At 45.1% G+C, this 15146-nt stretch overlaps 1 protein-coding gene across 2 annotated transcripts in view; it reads right to left on the bottom strand.

Moving 5' to 3' along the window:
- Positions 1–15146, bottom strand: part of ADAMTSL2 (ADAMTS like 2) — a 57721-nt gene that overhangs the window by 17942 nt on the left and 24633 nt on the right. The window contains exons 2-11 of one of the 2 annotated variants that reach the window (XM_044453084.1): positions 13840–13954; positions 12888–13030; positions 11458–11533; positions 10344–10446; positions 9632–9777; positions 9406–9529; positions 8424–8504; positions 7509–7684; positions 6307–6649; positions 5304–5685 (exon numbers count right to left, since the gene is read on the bottom strand). In XM_044453084.1, coding sequence (XP_044309019.1) covers positions 5304–5685; positions 6307–6649; positions 7509–7684; positions 8424–8504; positions 9406–9529; positions 9632–9777; positions 10344–10446; positions 11458–11533; positions 12888–13030; positions 13840–13953 — 1688 coding nt within the window. In that variant the 5' untranslated portion in view covers position 13954. Of the gene's footprint in view, positions 1–5303; positions 5686–6306; positions 6650–7508; positions 7685–8423; positions 8505–9405; positions 9530–9631; positions 9778–10343; positions 11534–12887; positions 13031–13839; positions 13955–15146 lie in introns of both variants that reach the window. The other variant, XM_044453083.1, reaches the window with a different exon arrangement.

Genomic DNA, 15146 nt, shown 5'->3' with positions numbered 1-15146 from the left:
TCAGAAGTAAGTTCCATATTTTTCAGTGAGGGTTATTCCCAGGTAAGTGTGTATAGGATTGCAGCCTTAATCAACCCTTACCTTCCTGAAATGTGCGCATATACCACCTCATGCAAATAGGTCTACCTCTGTTTCTGAACCTATGCAATTTTTACAAAAGCTCACATCTACATCTTTAAACTGTCTGCACCAAACCACCCTTCCCAATATCGTACACAGTTCCAACACGAACCACATCCTTTCTCCTATTAATCAAGACAGTTGGCCCTTGATCTACTTTATATATAGAAAAGAGATGAGAAATTCTGGCAACTTGTGGCACTTTCAGAGAAGTGCATTAAGTGCAAAGACAAGGGAGTGAGATTTCATTCAATTACTGAGCAAAAGGCGTCATGATGCTCTGTGGCTTCATGTCATGGAATGGACAATCGCTTTCAGGTAATGGGCAATTCTACTCCAGGTCTCCAACATATATAGATTGTTATACGCCTGATTGCTAGACACAGAGATGAAAGGTGCAGTATCTCCTTGGCATGGAACAGAACATGGTATGCCATACGCTAAGATCTACAAGATATACCTGGCACCAAATGCAACATTTCAAGAGGGCAAAGAAATAGCCCACACCTCCCACTTCTTGCTTGAGTCCAAACAGAGTTAGCCTTCAAGAGTGCTTCTCCCCTCTATTCTTCCCCAAAAGACCTCTGAAAGGCCGGGTGGCAAGGAATATTTGAGGGTCAAAAAAACCCTTGCATAACCTTAACACAGATCGTTGGTTACGCACACATAAATAACACCTGCTGCCTGGCAAGTTATGATTGGGTCTTGTATATGCATAATAGTGGACAGCACATAAAGGAGACCCTGAGGATAAATTAACCCACAGTGGGCTGTCACGTGGTCTAAAACCAAGGCAGAGATAGAGAGACAGAGACAGAGAGAGAGAGCAAACAGAATGCCTGGAGCCCTGCTTAATGCTACCCAAGCAAGTTTTGTAAATGAAAGAGAACATCCAAACCCATACAATGTTGGAATTCATCATCACAAAGTTAAGCACCATAATATATTCAAGAGTAGCTCTTAACCTTTTAAGGTGGTTTTCATCTACTTCTTAAGGTAGTTTTTAACCGGAACAACACCACCCCACCCCCCACCCCCCGCCCAGGAGGTAACATCTCTCCAAGCAAGACTACGCTCTTTGCAACTGATACAGAGGGTGCTTTTGTATGTGCATGCATCTTCCGTCCTTTGCGTCTGTGAGCACAATGTTGTTTTGGTTCAGGAATGGGGTGGAGAGGGGGCTGGTTGCTGCTGTTGCTCCCCAAGCAGGGATGGGACATTCCAGTTTAATTCTGCCTTGCTCTCTTTTTTTCTTCAAGGCTGAATGGAGACATTGAGCTTTTGTCCTTGGAGCTGGGTGAACCGTTTATCAGCTGTGATTGCGAGACAGAAGGGGTTGCCTAAACCCTTAAAATCCCAAGCACTCCCCTATTTGCCACCAGAGGACCACTTGGAGGGAACTGTGGGGCTGAGAATGGCTGTTCTAGGGCAAGATGATATGCTGCACCTTTACAGAAGGAAAGAGCAAAACTATATTTGTGTTTTGTTTCTAACCCATCCAGAATTGTCATGATGTTTTCAGATGGACACCGAATACGACATGGAGATATCCAGCTGTCTCTGGATTGCCAAATGATGGTTTGTCACCATTTCTTGACAGCAGAAGCTCTGGAAACACCCTTTCCTCACATGTTATAGAAGAAAGGAGCTGGGTGTTGTTTGTTTAACCAGAACATTTTCGTGGAACATTGAGGTATTTTGGTGTGCTCTTCTTTAGATATCTTTTGTCAACAAAGATCTTTGAGCTTGCAATCCTGTGCACACTTACCTGGGAGTAAGCCACGTTGAACACAGTGGGACTTACTTCTGAGTAAACTGATATAGGGTTATGCTGCATTGAGCATCTTCTGGGGAAGGGGTAGAACTGTTTAATTCATTGCATAATCTTTTGTTGATCAATCACTAGTCTAATCGGTTCAGAAATAGATATCACATTTGCATTGTACCCAAATCTCACACTGGGTGACTTTTTGAGATACTAAAGGAATTTAAAGAACTGATGACCCTAATAGGCAAAAACCACACTCACTATATTACAATTGCATTTGAAGGAAAAATAATTCAAGGTAGCCTGTTTTCATTCCTTCTTATTGTCATAAAATAGATCAAAAGGACTGTCAGACATGCAGGGGCTTACCCAAACTTGCCTGGGCATGCAAGGAGCAAAGGAATGATTACAGGTCACAGGCCGACAGGGGTTCTGTCATCCCTAACAGAAGCCCCAATCCCCAGCCACCAGGTAGGCCAGCCTTGCAGGCAGAAGTGGGAACCACCAGAATTCAAATCTACCAATCAGCAACCATGGCAGGAATTTCAATCCAGTGAGTACCTGTCATCATTACCTGGTCAGCAAAGGTATAAAAAGGGACTGTGCTGTGTGCTCTGGGCTGATTGCCCTTTTGCTGTGATCAAACCTATTCTTGAGAATTTCTGTCGTTCAGTACCCTTGAAAAAAGCTGGTAATCTTGGTTCAGAGCCCATGTAATAAAACTCCCCCCTTCCAATTAATCAACTGAAAGATCTGCTGCTCCTATGTGAGCCTGCCCAAGCCTTGGACTCTTCAGGGGAGGCCCTTCTTTTCACACCATCACCTTCAGTGGCACAATCGTGGTGATGTGGAGCAAGGCCTTCTCGGTGGCCATTTCCAGGCTTTGGAACTTCTTCTCAAGGGTGGCTTGGTTTGCTCCCTCTCCACTCTCCTGCTGGTGGCCAGTGACCACTTTTTTCAAGAAGGCATTTGGCCTGTATGTGAGCCTGTTCGGTCTAATGTGGTTTCCTTTCTGTTGCTGTGTTTTAGTGCTTCAGTGCATTTGTTTTATTACGGCTTGGATCAAATTTTGTAAGCCACTGGAAGTGCTATTTTTTTCTGGTAGGAAGGCAGGATGCAAATAAAATCAATCAATCTGTTGAGTAGTCCAGTGCTTAGTATTGCCGACACTGGGGCTGTGCCCTCAGAATCATGGAGGGAAACCCTGCTGGGAGTATGAGCCTGTGCTAGTGGCAGTTGTGACTATCCTGGGGAGGGCATTCAGTAGCAAGGAAGCAAGCAGGTGGATGGAAGCAACCACATCTCCAGTTTGTCTAGTCGGTCCTGCCCTGACACCTTCTGCAGCTGCTGCTTCTCAGCTGGGAGATGCTGCATTTCACAAGAAGGTGGCCAGGTAACGGATGAGGTAAGTGTCTCACAGCTCTAAAGAGAGGCCAAGCCAGACATGGCCTCATCCCGCCAACCTCCATTTATAGCCCAGACAGCCATTCAGTGCTTCCCCCTGTTTTCACCGTCCTGCCCACAGCCTGGACCCTGCCAAGGTGGCTGCCCAGAATCAGCCTTACTTCTTGTTAGGTGGCCAGAACTATTAATGGATCTCACGCCCTGAATGGCAGCCCGGCAGGCAGGAATGGAGCCAGCAATGCTTCTCCTCACCTTCGGAGTCTCCCTGGCAATAAAAACCTCTGCTCGTTCCATCTTGAGCTGTTGTTAAACACACAGACAGGAGCAGGCGAGAAAACATGCAGGCAGCTTGTGGACAAACTTGCACCGCTTGCAAGGAATTCAGTAACTTTACCCAATTGTGTTTAAAGGGCTGCACACTCAGAGTAGCAAGCAACAAGAGCAGGTCACAAACATACCAACAACTGCCCATTAGCAAGCATACAAAATGCTGCTGTAAGACTAACAACTGTGATTGAGATCACTCAATCTCTTCAAAACTGAGGAGAAATTTCTTCAATTTTCATGAAGTTCTCCACCAAAGAGGCAATTTGCAGGAATTCCACAGTTTGGGGGCCACTGCCAAAACAGCCTCTTTTTCCTGCACTACAGCCTAGCTGATCTTAATGGCAGGCATTAGAAAATGACCCCTGAAGCAGATCTGAATGTACAGGTTTGGTGAAATTGATCCATCACTATTCCATATATTCATTTGTACACTCCTTTTCTGAACTACACTCTTTGAACAAAAACATGGTCCAAAGCCAGATGGACTTTAAAGGTTAAGACCAGCAATTGAATGCAGCCAAGAAATTTACTAGTAGCAAGCGTAGCTGGTCAAATATGAACCAGATTCCTGGATCCCACCTGCATCCTCATGGCGACATTAGACTGTCCCCAAAGGGCAATGCAATGCACTGGCTACACCAGTCTCTATATCCTGAGGAGCAGGACTTGTTCACTGTCTGAAAGCCTGCTGATGTTACTTGACCATGCTATGGAGCAGGGCTTTCTCCATTGTGGCACCCACCATGCCAACAATCACCTCAAAGAGATCAGGAGGGCTCCTAGTTTGATATGTTCCCACTGGTAACTTGAAGCATATTTTTGCATTCCTGGCTAGATATTCCTGGTTATTTGAATGAGATGTTATTCCATAGCTGTTTAATTGTATATTTCTTTTGATTTTGTAGTATTTTACCATGTTTTCATCTTGTGAACCAGTCTATGGCCATGGGGCAGATCAGAAAACAGCTAGGAGTACCTTCTCACATTAGCTATCAAGATAGCTCGGGGAGGCAGCCTCTCTTTCCTACTGTGCCTCTTTGCTTTTGGGGAAGGGATGGTAGATGTCCAAGTGCAAAAGGCCTAAAGGTGTCTCTTTCAGTGCTTCTTTAAGGGTAGCACTCCCCCTCAAGAAGGAATTTGCTTCTTCCAAAGTCTGGGTCTTCAATCCCACACTGGATGTGTTTGGGTCACGAAGGAATTTGGGGCACATAGATGCAAAAGGTTAATGTTTGTCTTTAATTAGTATGAGGTTCTATTGCACCTCACCCCTGAGAAAAAGACCTATCCCATGGCCAAAAATTTGCCACAATGCAACTGGAATACCTGCACAGAACACCAGGTGGCAGGCGAGAAGGCGCTAAACAGCAGGCAAAGAAGGCTGGTGCTGGGCAGACTTCTTTTTGTCCTGAAAGCTCCCCCTGCACCAACTGGGCATTAAGCCTTGGTTGCGATGAAGCCTGTAAACTGCTCAGTGAGTATTCCTGATTTATACACCCTGGATTACCTTCCACCCCAAACACCAGCCTTTTTCTCTGCAGAGTATTTCTGGCATACACTAATAGAGTTAACTATCCAACTTACCTTAGGCACTTCCTTCCTGTCATGGACTAGAGGGGTAAAAGATCTCCACCTGACCCTTGAGCTATGTCAGTGCAGTTGCAAAGGTGGATCCGGAGCCTCTTACCTGGATTTGTGGGTTCTGTTCCCTTGAGAACTGTTGGCAGAGATGGTGGCATTGGTGAATGGGGGCTCTGATGAGGTGTTCAGTGTTTTCTCCTGGGTCAGCTCCAGGAAGGTACCATTGATGGCATAAGCCACCACTTCCTCATTGTCATCATAATCAGAATAGAGGCTCTCTGTGTCAGAATCTACAGAGTTGACGGGGATCCCTGGAGAAAAGATACCACTCACAGTCTTGTTCCTCACAGATTCTTTTGAATCAGACGTCTTCTCCAAAAGTTTATAGGTGATGGCATTTTCTGAAAAGAATTCTTTAGATGCTGTTTGAGAGTCAAACTCTCTGCCATTTCCTTCCACCATGTAATTGGATTTGGTTGCATTTGAATCTGGAATGGGGAGCAAAAATAGGAAAATCAACGATAACTAGAAAGATAAAGAACTGAAACAAACATTTGCAAATATTCAAAATCCAGCAAAATTTCAAATTAAGATTCTTTACACTTCAGGATGTGAATATTTTAGACTTTTTTGGTAACCTTTATTGTGTGGATTTTTTTCTGGAATCACATCTGAAATCTCTCAAGCCATTCAGCCACTTCAACCATTCAATCAATGGCTGAAAACTATAGAGGCCACTGCAACTGGGGTTGAACTGTCAAGGGCCCCGTGTCAAGATGGAGCAATAGCAAAACTGGGGCCAGAATGTGCACACACAGCGCTGCTCTCCACTTCAGCTAAACACCCCTTGGCCACAAGCTTAAGCATTCAAAGATTCAATGAGCATTTAGAAACACAAAAGAACTTCTGGAACCAATTCAAATTAGTTGTAAAAATACAATCACATTTAAAGGATATAGAAGATACTTAGTCAAAATTCTAATATAGATTGCTAAATACTGGTTGAAATTCTCACTGCAATATCAAATGACGGCTGTTGATCCATGTCCCCAGACTGTCTGTGGCTAGTGGAGAAAGCAGCTTTAAACTCTGGGCCTCCTCCTCCTCACCTTTGGGCCGCATGCCTTGCAAGACTGGGTCACAGTCACCGGTTTCTGTCTGTCCATAAACTTCATTGGTCTCTTGGATTGTGCTCAAGTCCAAGTCTTCAGCTGTGTCTTGCCTGCCAAACACCTGATTCTCCAGATGGATCTTTTCTTTGGAGAGCGTCCCAAAGAAACTCGCATTACGCTGAACAAACCCCAAAGGCTCTTCCCTTTCAAGCTCACTGCTTTCTTCACTTTCCGATTCGGAGAAGGTATAGTACATTGGCTGCAAGCTTTTGGAGTGTGGCCTCCTTAGAAGTGTATATTCATAGGTTATTGATGGGTTCTTACCGTTTTGGTTCCAAAGCTGGAGCAGGGAATGAAATAAGAAACGTGTAGTTATATGACTACTACAGCAGAGGATATCATGTAAGGCTTCTAAAAGTCACTTCCTCTAAGCCTAACCTACCTCACAAGGTTGTTGTTCCTCCTATGAGGATAAAGTGGAGCTATGTAAGCCACCTTGAGTTCCCCATGAGAAGGAAAAAGGTGGGATGTAACAACATCAATAAGAACAGCAGCAGCTGCAGAATGAAACCACTGCTACTACAGAATACAGTGAACATGCTTGTTTTTTATGCACTAGAACCCCAGGCTAAATAGAAACTTATTTGGTGCCACCTGGTTGCTAGGCAACATTCCTTCCCCTGCTGTCTGTGAGCCTTGCTTGCACCTAAGGCCTTCTGATGTGCTGCACCAAGTGATCCCTGTCACTGCAGTATAACAACAATTCCAAAAACAAACTACCTTGGAGTGGCACCCCCTGCTTTCACTCTTCCAAGACTAACCTCAATGAGCATGTCAAAAATACATGCTTTGAGAGAACTCACAATATATACATGGATACTTTGAGAGAAAAATAGACAGAAATGTGTACTTTGAGAGAAAATGTTAAACTTTTCTGTGGATTAAAAAAAAAACCAATCAAGGAGTGGGATAGAATGTACTTATGAGTCTTTGGACATGCAAAAGCGACATGGACCAGATTGATTCTATACTTGATTCTATACTTACAGGCAGAGTTACGTGTGCTATTATGTATGGATGGATGGATGCATGTATGTACGACATACTTTCCATGTTAGCTAACTGCTAGAAAGGTGGATAAAACCATTCACAGGAAAATATTAGCATTTTGGGGTACACCCCTGCCCCCTGCCACTTACCATGATATTCAAGCCTTGATTGGTTGGCCCCTGTGCCACAATATATTCTATGCCTGTCTCATATATGTCCATTGGCCTCCGGTATTTGAAAACAGTCCCTGCAATGTTGAAATTTTTGGGGCTGTCTACTCTGAGGTTCCCATTGAAGTAGTAAAAACCAGCTTCATCTGCAACAGCTGTAAAAGTCAAGAAAGAAAGACAAAGACCAGATCTCTCTCTCAGATTATGTTCTGGAAAATGTATTATAAACCCTCTTAAATAGCTGAAATAGCTGCACCCTCAAAACCAGGGTTAGGGAACTTTAGGCTCAGGACTCCAACCTCTGGGAATAACCAGAAGCCCCCCCCCCCCCCGCCCCAACATACACACCTCTGGCCACTGGTCACTCAGTGGAATGTTTTCTCGCATAGCTTAGCTACAGGCAGCAGGAGCTGCAGCACCAATAGGCTACTATACCTAGAATACCATCCACCACTCTATGCCTTCAGCCATCACTGCTGTGATATGGCCCCCAAGTGCCTCTCTGAAATGGAATTTGTTGCCCTGGATAAAAGAGGTTCAAAATTCTTGTACCAAATGTTGGATTAGCCCCGCCTTGGTTTACCATTAGTGAAATACAAGTGATGCCATGAGATATTTAAGAGCGATTTAATGGACTGGCACAAGCAACAGAAAACGCAACAAATGGCTCAGGGAAATCACACAAGAGGCACCTGCTCTTGGCAGAAAAGGGAACTGAAGTAAGAAAGAGGCCTGGAAGTGTTAACTGCCTTTATGAATCCAAGGAGGTCAAGGTGAGACTGATTTTCAGAAACCAATGTTGCAAAAATAGTATCTAATAAGTACTTTTATGTATATTGAAAACTGATTTTAAAACAACAATCTACCGCTTGGTTATGATCCTATTATACACACCCAAAACATCAGCAGATTTCTTCCGTTCAATTATTTGGATATCTCTTGCTCCAGCAGGAATGTGAGTCACCAAAGAGTAGCCTGCAGAAAACTGCATTAATGAATGAAAGGCAAGCTTTGCAACAGCAAAAAAAAAAAAAAAAAAGTTTTTCTTGAAAGTTGTGAGTTTTAATATCTCCTCTAACCCAGGAACATCTGATGGATGCTTCCAGGAAGAGAATTTTTATGCACTGTGAATAGACACGGAGAACAGTGGAAATGGTAAAGTTACCTCTTCTTTTTCTCTTTAAAGGTTTTTCTCTTTTTGGAAAGAAAGTGGAAGATGGCATTCTCTGGACCCTCCCCATCGCCAAATCCCATGGATGTGGCAGGCTGATTGCATAATTGCATAAAAAATAGTCACATTGTTCTTGTTGTTAGTCGCGAAGTCGTGTCCGACCCATCGCGACCCCATGGACAACATTCCCCCAGGCCTTCCTGTCCTCCACCATCCCCGGGAGTCCACTTAAGCTCACGCCAACTGCTTCAGTGACTCCATCCAGCCCCCTCATCCTCTGCCATCCCCTTCTTCTTTAGTAGTCACATGGATGTACCCAGTGTTGGCTGACTGAAGAATTTTCAGTTGGGTAGCAATCTACGCTTTGCAGGGTCAGATCAGGGGATATCTTTGTTTCCATATAAATTCAAATGAGCCCTCAGTTTCTCAATAAAGTAGCCTCTGGCATTCTGATAGTAGTGAGGTAAGACAGCAGGGAAAGCTATAGTGGGGCCTCCAACCCACTAGGGGGCATATGAACATCAGAATCCCAGAGTGCCAGGATTTGTCATTTGTATTCATGAATGATCCATCACCTGGAACTTGAGGGATGTCAGAGGAAGACTCTGCCTCCCATAATGTCTCACATGTCCCTGATGATGGGCTTAATGTCTCTCTTGTTCAACACTTGTAACACGATAAGAAAAATATGTTCTCCAGCCTTACCAAGATGTGAATTTCCCTTTCTGTAACTCCCAGTCACATGGGTACAGCTGCTCCCGTTCCCTTGACAGACACCACATTTGTCCAGCGTGTGAGTTGAGAAGAGAATCCCATCACATCCAATGGGCTAGAAACAGTGTGAATAGAGTGTTGAGGGCCAGGCCAAGGGCGTAGCCATGGGAATTTCAAGAAATCTACTGACAATATGGTTGTTATAATGTTTAACAACCTCACATTTTCCAGAAACGCAAACCCCTCGGAAATCAGAGTATTTGCAGGATGTCCCGTCGCGTGCCAGGGTCATGAGCTGCCTTTGACTATCAACAGTTGTGCAGTGGAGATCACATGGCTTGCTAGAGATGTGGACATAGTCATCTGTGGAAAGAGGGGCACATAACATTGGCAACATCCACCATGCACAACAGCAGCTTCTTAAATGTCACTGGCAAATTGCCCTGCACTATGCAGAGAAATTGCACGGCATACACACAGAGAAAGCAAATTGTTACCATTTAGTCCTAAGGAGAAAACAAATCCCTGTATTTGGGGGAGAAAATATAAACATTCACCCAAGGATACGATTGGAGTGGGAGAGAAATATGCCCATTGTTCAAGTCATTGAGACTGAAGTATCTCTCTCTAGTGAAACAGGATTTAAAAGAAGATGAACATCCAAGTCTTTTTCAGGCACAAAAAATAACCCTACCATGTGGAAATTGTTACTTACGGCTTGAAAACTGAAACTAGTGAATATCTGGCACCTCCCTAGTTAATCACAATAGTTTTCTTTTTTTTAAAGCAGCTGTTGCAACTGTGAATATTCCTTTGAGCCAAAGGAAGGGGTGGGTGGCATCCTTTGATAATCAGATCAAATCTTGTAAGAAGAAGCTTCCTCCCAGAGCAGAGACCTTCATGCAGTGCAGTCCCTCTCCCTCTCTTACCGGGATATAAAGGTTTCCAGTGATAAGTCCGTCCATTATACACATGAGAGTTGAAGGACGAACACTGCTCCTCCCGGAAACTCCTTGCATTTGGAGGACAGGGCTAGAAAAAGAGGGAAAAACCGCAGCCCAGTGAAAAGGAGCCACATTTTCTGGGGTCTGTTTTACTTATCTGCAGTGTCCCTACTGGCTTGCACAGCCTAACAGAGTGAGACAATAATGAAGAGACCGTCTGAAGATTGCCACAGTTTGCCCTATGGATCCCATGATTTCATGGCATGCTGGATCCAAATTCAATGCCCACACTATCTTTGGCATGCTCATCCACTCCCTCACACATCAGCCCCAGTAGAGAAAGGAGTTCCCTGAGGCTTTTACTCCAATAGCTGAAATTGCTATGGGGGCAGCGCTCCATCTCCATGTGGCCAACATGGCGTCATGGGGTGCTGCTTTCTCCCCACCAAAGTGGTACCTATTTATCTACTCACATCACATGCTTTCAGATTGCTAGGTTGGCAAGAGCCAGGGACAAGGCAGCAGTAGTTCACCCCATTGCGGGGCTCTGACCTTTCGTTTGGCAGTTTAACCCGCTGTGCCACTCACACAACATGGACTGCCCCACTCTCTGGCTCTGACTTATAGTAACAAGAGAAAGGAAGAACTTCTGCACAACAAAAATCTGATTTGTGAACTGAATAAATTGATTATATCAATCTGTAGACTCCTCTTCGATTGCCATAATTCATTCTCCTTCCCCTAAAGAATAAGTGACACGTTGTCTTGACACGCTGCTGCATGGCCACCAGAAATCTCATGGAGCCCTTTGGAGATAACTACTAATCTTTGCTGACCTATTTTAAAAGCAATCTTCTCAGCAGCCATATGGGCCAGAAACTTGCTTTCTTTTTAATAAAAGGGGATTTCAAGACACCAGTGCCAAATTCCATGCTTTTCTCTGCAGTTGCACTAAATCCTCACATTCCTGGTTAAATGGAAGCCTATGCTCCCCCTTAAGGATGCTCTCTGCTGAAACTTTCAATTGCTAAGCTATCCCCATTCTCGTCCTATGACCCATATCAACAACAACAACAAAACCACAAAAATATTATTTTACTTGCACTTTGCAGAGCTGGTATCGTTTGGATGTTCCAGTGCATGTTTTATTAAGCAATCCTGTCACCAACTTCCTTCTAAAGAAAGAAAGGGTTGGAGAACAACATTTAAAGAAAAATAACAACAGTTAGGGTTGTTCATTTGCGAGCCTTTAAGAAGAATTGAGTCTCATGGGGCTATGCTGAGATCCATCCATCTGCCATATTTGCATTTCTAGCACTTCCATAATTTTGCAGCTGTAACCATGCACCAACCGGTCCACTTAAAACATTTTGATTAATCTATTTGTTTGGGGCACTCCATCACCTTTCCCCAGAAGCACAACTGGAGCCTGTCAGTTCCTGAAGCCTTTTTCGCTTGCTTGCCTTCTTGCACTGACCCATGAGCGTGAGACAGAACTACACACCAGCTGGGGCTTTTCTGAAGAGAGCCAGGCAGGCTTCACACCTTGAAAAGTGTCCTGTGTATGAAGCCAGGGCCTCCGACAGAAGCAGGTCCCTCCTGTAGCAGCAAACCAGGCTGCTGCCAAGAAGCCAGCCTTACCCTCACGCCTCGCTCACATGACTTGACTTTCTGTTCCACAAGGTGGCTGAACAGTGTACAGAATCAGTCACTGCTGCTTTTGCGGGTGCTGCACCCTTACCTAAGGAATGCATGAGAATTTTGTTCCTATTTGCAAATAATGTCCTGTTCACAAATTTACACACAAATATGAGCAGGAATGTAATTCTCTGGAAATGTTCACAGCATTGCCTAAGTTAGTGTTCAAAAATTTGCACCTGCATGAGTCTCCTCTTTTGAAAATGTACAGTTACCACTCCAAACTCCACTTTCATGCTTCAGCCGAATGTGTGGGGCAAGGGGTTGGGATGCATTCTTGAAAAAAAAAAAAAAAGTATTTTGCATGTTCAAAAACCAGCATTTTCCTGCTTTTAAAAATACTCTTGTTCCGGAGTGAGAATAAGATCAAGGTGGAAAACAGATCCTCCATGAGCTCAAACATCACTAGTTCTCCCATTCCTTTAACTTACATTTCCAGGAGCTGGTTTCATGTGTACACAAAGCAGGGGGATTCCAGAGCCTCCACATGGCCCTTCAATTGCTGAGTCATTATTCTAGCACAAGGATCATGGCCAAGCTAGCATGACTTTGCATTAAAGCAAGATGACCCTTCCTGATAGGCTTCATTTTAAAAACAATCAATGCTGCTTTTGTCTTACTGAAATTTGGCTGCGATTCAGCAGAGATGATTTCAGTAGTTGGGGGGGGGGGTGTGCACGTGTGCGTGTCCAAGTGAATCCTGAAAGGCAAAAATGGACTCCCAGCCCATTGGAGGTTGCCTGCCCCATAACTGATGCTAGAATCTCAACTGCAGAGTGTGGCCACCTTTCCTTGGTCTGAGGGGGTGTTGATTCATCTGATGGAGGTTACCTCTGCTGGAGACAATGCCTTTCTTGGGATTTGACTCCTCCCCCACACGTCCGGGTGCAAGCTGTCCATTTGGTCCACTCTCCCCACCAATATGCAGTAATGTCGACTCCTTCTTCAAGACTGTTGGAAGCTTGTGCATTCTCCTATTTGTCATTCAGGCAGCAGGGGGAAAGGGGGTATTGAAGGAAGAGAAGCTAGGAATGGGTACTGTGACAAACATCAGAGAAGCTCCTCAGGAACTGGGATCAAAACTATCACACTTTGGGTTGCTATTTTAGTTTGGCTTCTGCAGATGAGCCCAAAGTTGTTCAGTGCAGTTCTCCCCGCAACCTGGAAGATTTGGTGCCACCTGTCTGCCCTCCTTGCTGATAGCCACATGGGTGATGTCAGGAAGAGGTCACAGAAAGCACCAGACCTTGGTTCACTGTTGGAAAATGGAGAAGATGCCATTCCCAGCTTGCCTGGTGGCTGGACAAGGAGGTCCAGCAGGAAGCTGGGACACCACCATTCGCGTGCCAGCCAGCACTCCTGGACACAGCTCAGACTACTCTGCAGCCATATTCAGGCCTCAACACAAATCCCCCAACGCCTGTAGACACCTCCCCCCAACACTCACTCACACACATACACGTATGATAAATTCAGGAAAGGGGATGCAGCTCAGGGGGCACTGGCCAAAACGAATGTTCAGGACTGGGCTCCCAAAACCTGATGTGCCTCATCCCGTTGTCAGACTCTGCCACATCGGTATAAAAGGGAAGTGACGATGCAAGCAACAAATGAAAATGGGCATCCCAGCATTTCGCAGAGTCCCCAAAAATGGAAAGAAAAAGGACAGAGGAAATTTTGTTGTTTGGTAGGTGCGTTTAATTAGAAGTGCCCCACGTTGGGCAGTCAAATGCTTTCTAGGGGAACCTTTGTGAATGCAGCCCTCTGTAACATGCAGGTTCACCTGTGATGTTGACAGAACGAGGTTCCCCATGAGCAGAGCCACTGCCAGAGCCCCCTTCAGATAAGCACAGCCACTTGTGAAAATGTGGTCACAGCTCCATCTGGTGATCTTCATCCTAACAAAGCAAGAGGCAAAGCACAATGCTTTCAGGGCCGCAGGTGTTCTGTAGCTTGGAGTCAGGAAGGGGGACTTGTGCTCACTTGAGACTTTCATGAAGAGAAAGTTGACAAGATGAAGGAAAAGTCTGGACAGCTTTAAGGGAGAATTCGGCCAATTCATGGAGGAGAAAGCTAGGACTGACTACAAGTTCTGAGGCCTTTCTATAACCTTCCTGTGGGTTGTTGTGAGCAGCTGGTTGACTACTTGGTGAACATAAGGGTGGACAAATGGGACGTTGGTCTGATCCAGTACAGATTTTCTTATGGGTTTTTTAGTCCACATAAGCACACCACAGCCCCTCCTTGGCCTCTAATGTTCATAAATTTCACATGATGAATGAGTCCTGGACATCTAGAAATCAAAGTCTCCAATTAGAGCTGCAATTCTAAACACACTGCCTAGGAAGCAACATGGTAGGACTCCTGGCACTGTGAGCACCCTAGTTCTGCTGCTGTGGATGACTGACTGGCTTCCAAGAGCGTGGGGGAATGGTTCCAAGGATTCAGCTGGGTCTGGTGCAAAGGTGACCTCAGTAGGCCTCCCAAGGCCCAGAGAAATATATGGGAGGAAGCCAGTGCACAATCATCAACCCAGCCCTCTGCATCTGCATCTACAAGGGAAGTGTTTAAATCTAAGTGTCCGACATCACTGGAGCAGTGGCTTAGCCATGAGGAGAGTTCTGGTCTGCTACAAGGCACCTCAAGACAGGTTTACAGGGTACCCCATGAAAAGTAACTAAGAGGACTGCCAGGCACTGATGGGATGTTGGACTGGCTATCCTTCTCAAAATCTGCCTTTCTCAGAGCTCCATTCTCACCTCCAACCAAGTGACAAGCTTGGATGTGCACAGCTGCTTTGAGATGGCTCTTGGGACACCCACACCTCAGTCACAAGTGAGGCCCCCTTGAGCCCCCACCCTGTTCTGGAGCAACCACCTGGCATCTTTGGTCCCAGTCTCTCAGTCTTGCAGCATGTGAGCAAGGTGCTTACTTCCTAGGAAAAGAGACTCCAAATGAAGCTTCAGTTCTTCCCCCAACTCTGCCCTGCTTTTGGCTGCCTAGACCAAAAATTTCCTGAAATTCTGCTCATCTCTGACTCTCTCATACCAGGAGTGAAGATGCTGCATTTTCCAACCTGAAATGGATTAT

This window comes from Varanus komodoensis, unplaced genomic scaffold (assembly GCF_004798865.1).
Source record: "Varanus komodoensis strain SLA01 unplaced genomic scaffold, ASM479886v1 scaffold77, whole genome shotgun sequence".
Taxonomy (NCBI): Eukaryota; Metazoa; Chordata; class Lepidosauria; order Squamata; family Varanidae; genus Varanus; species Varanus komodoensis.
The sequence above is the reverse complement of the archived record's forward strand: the minus strand, read 5'-3'. Positions and strand labels throughout refer to the sequence as shown.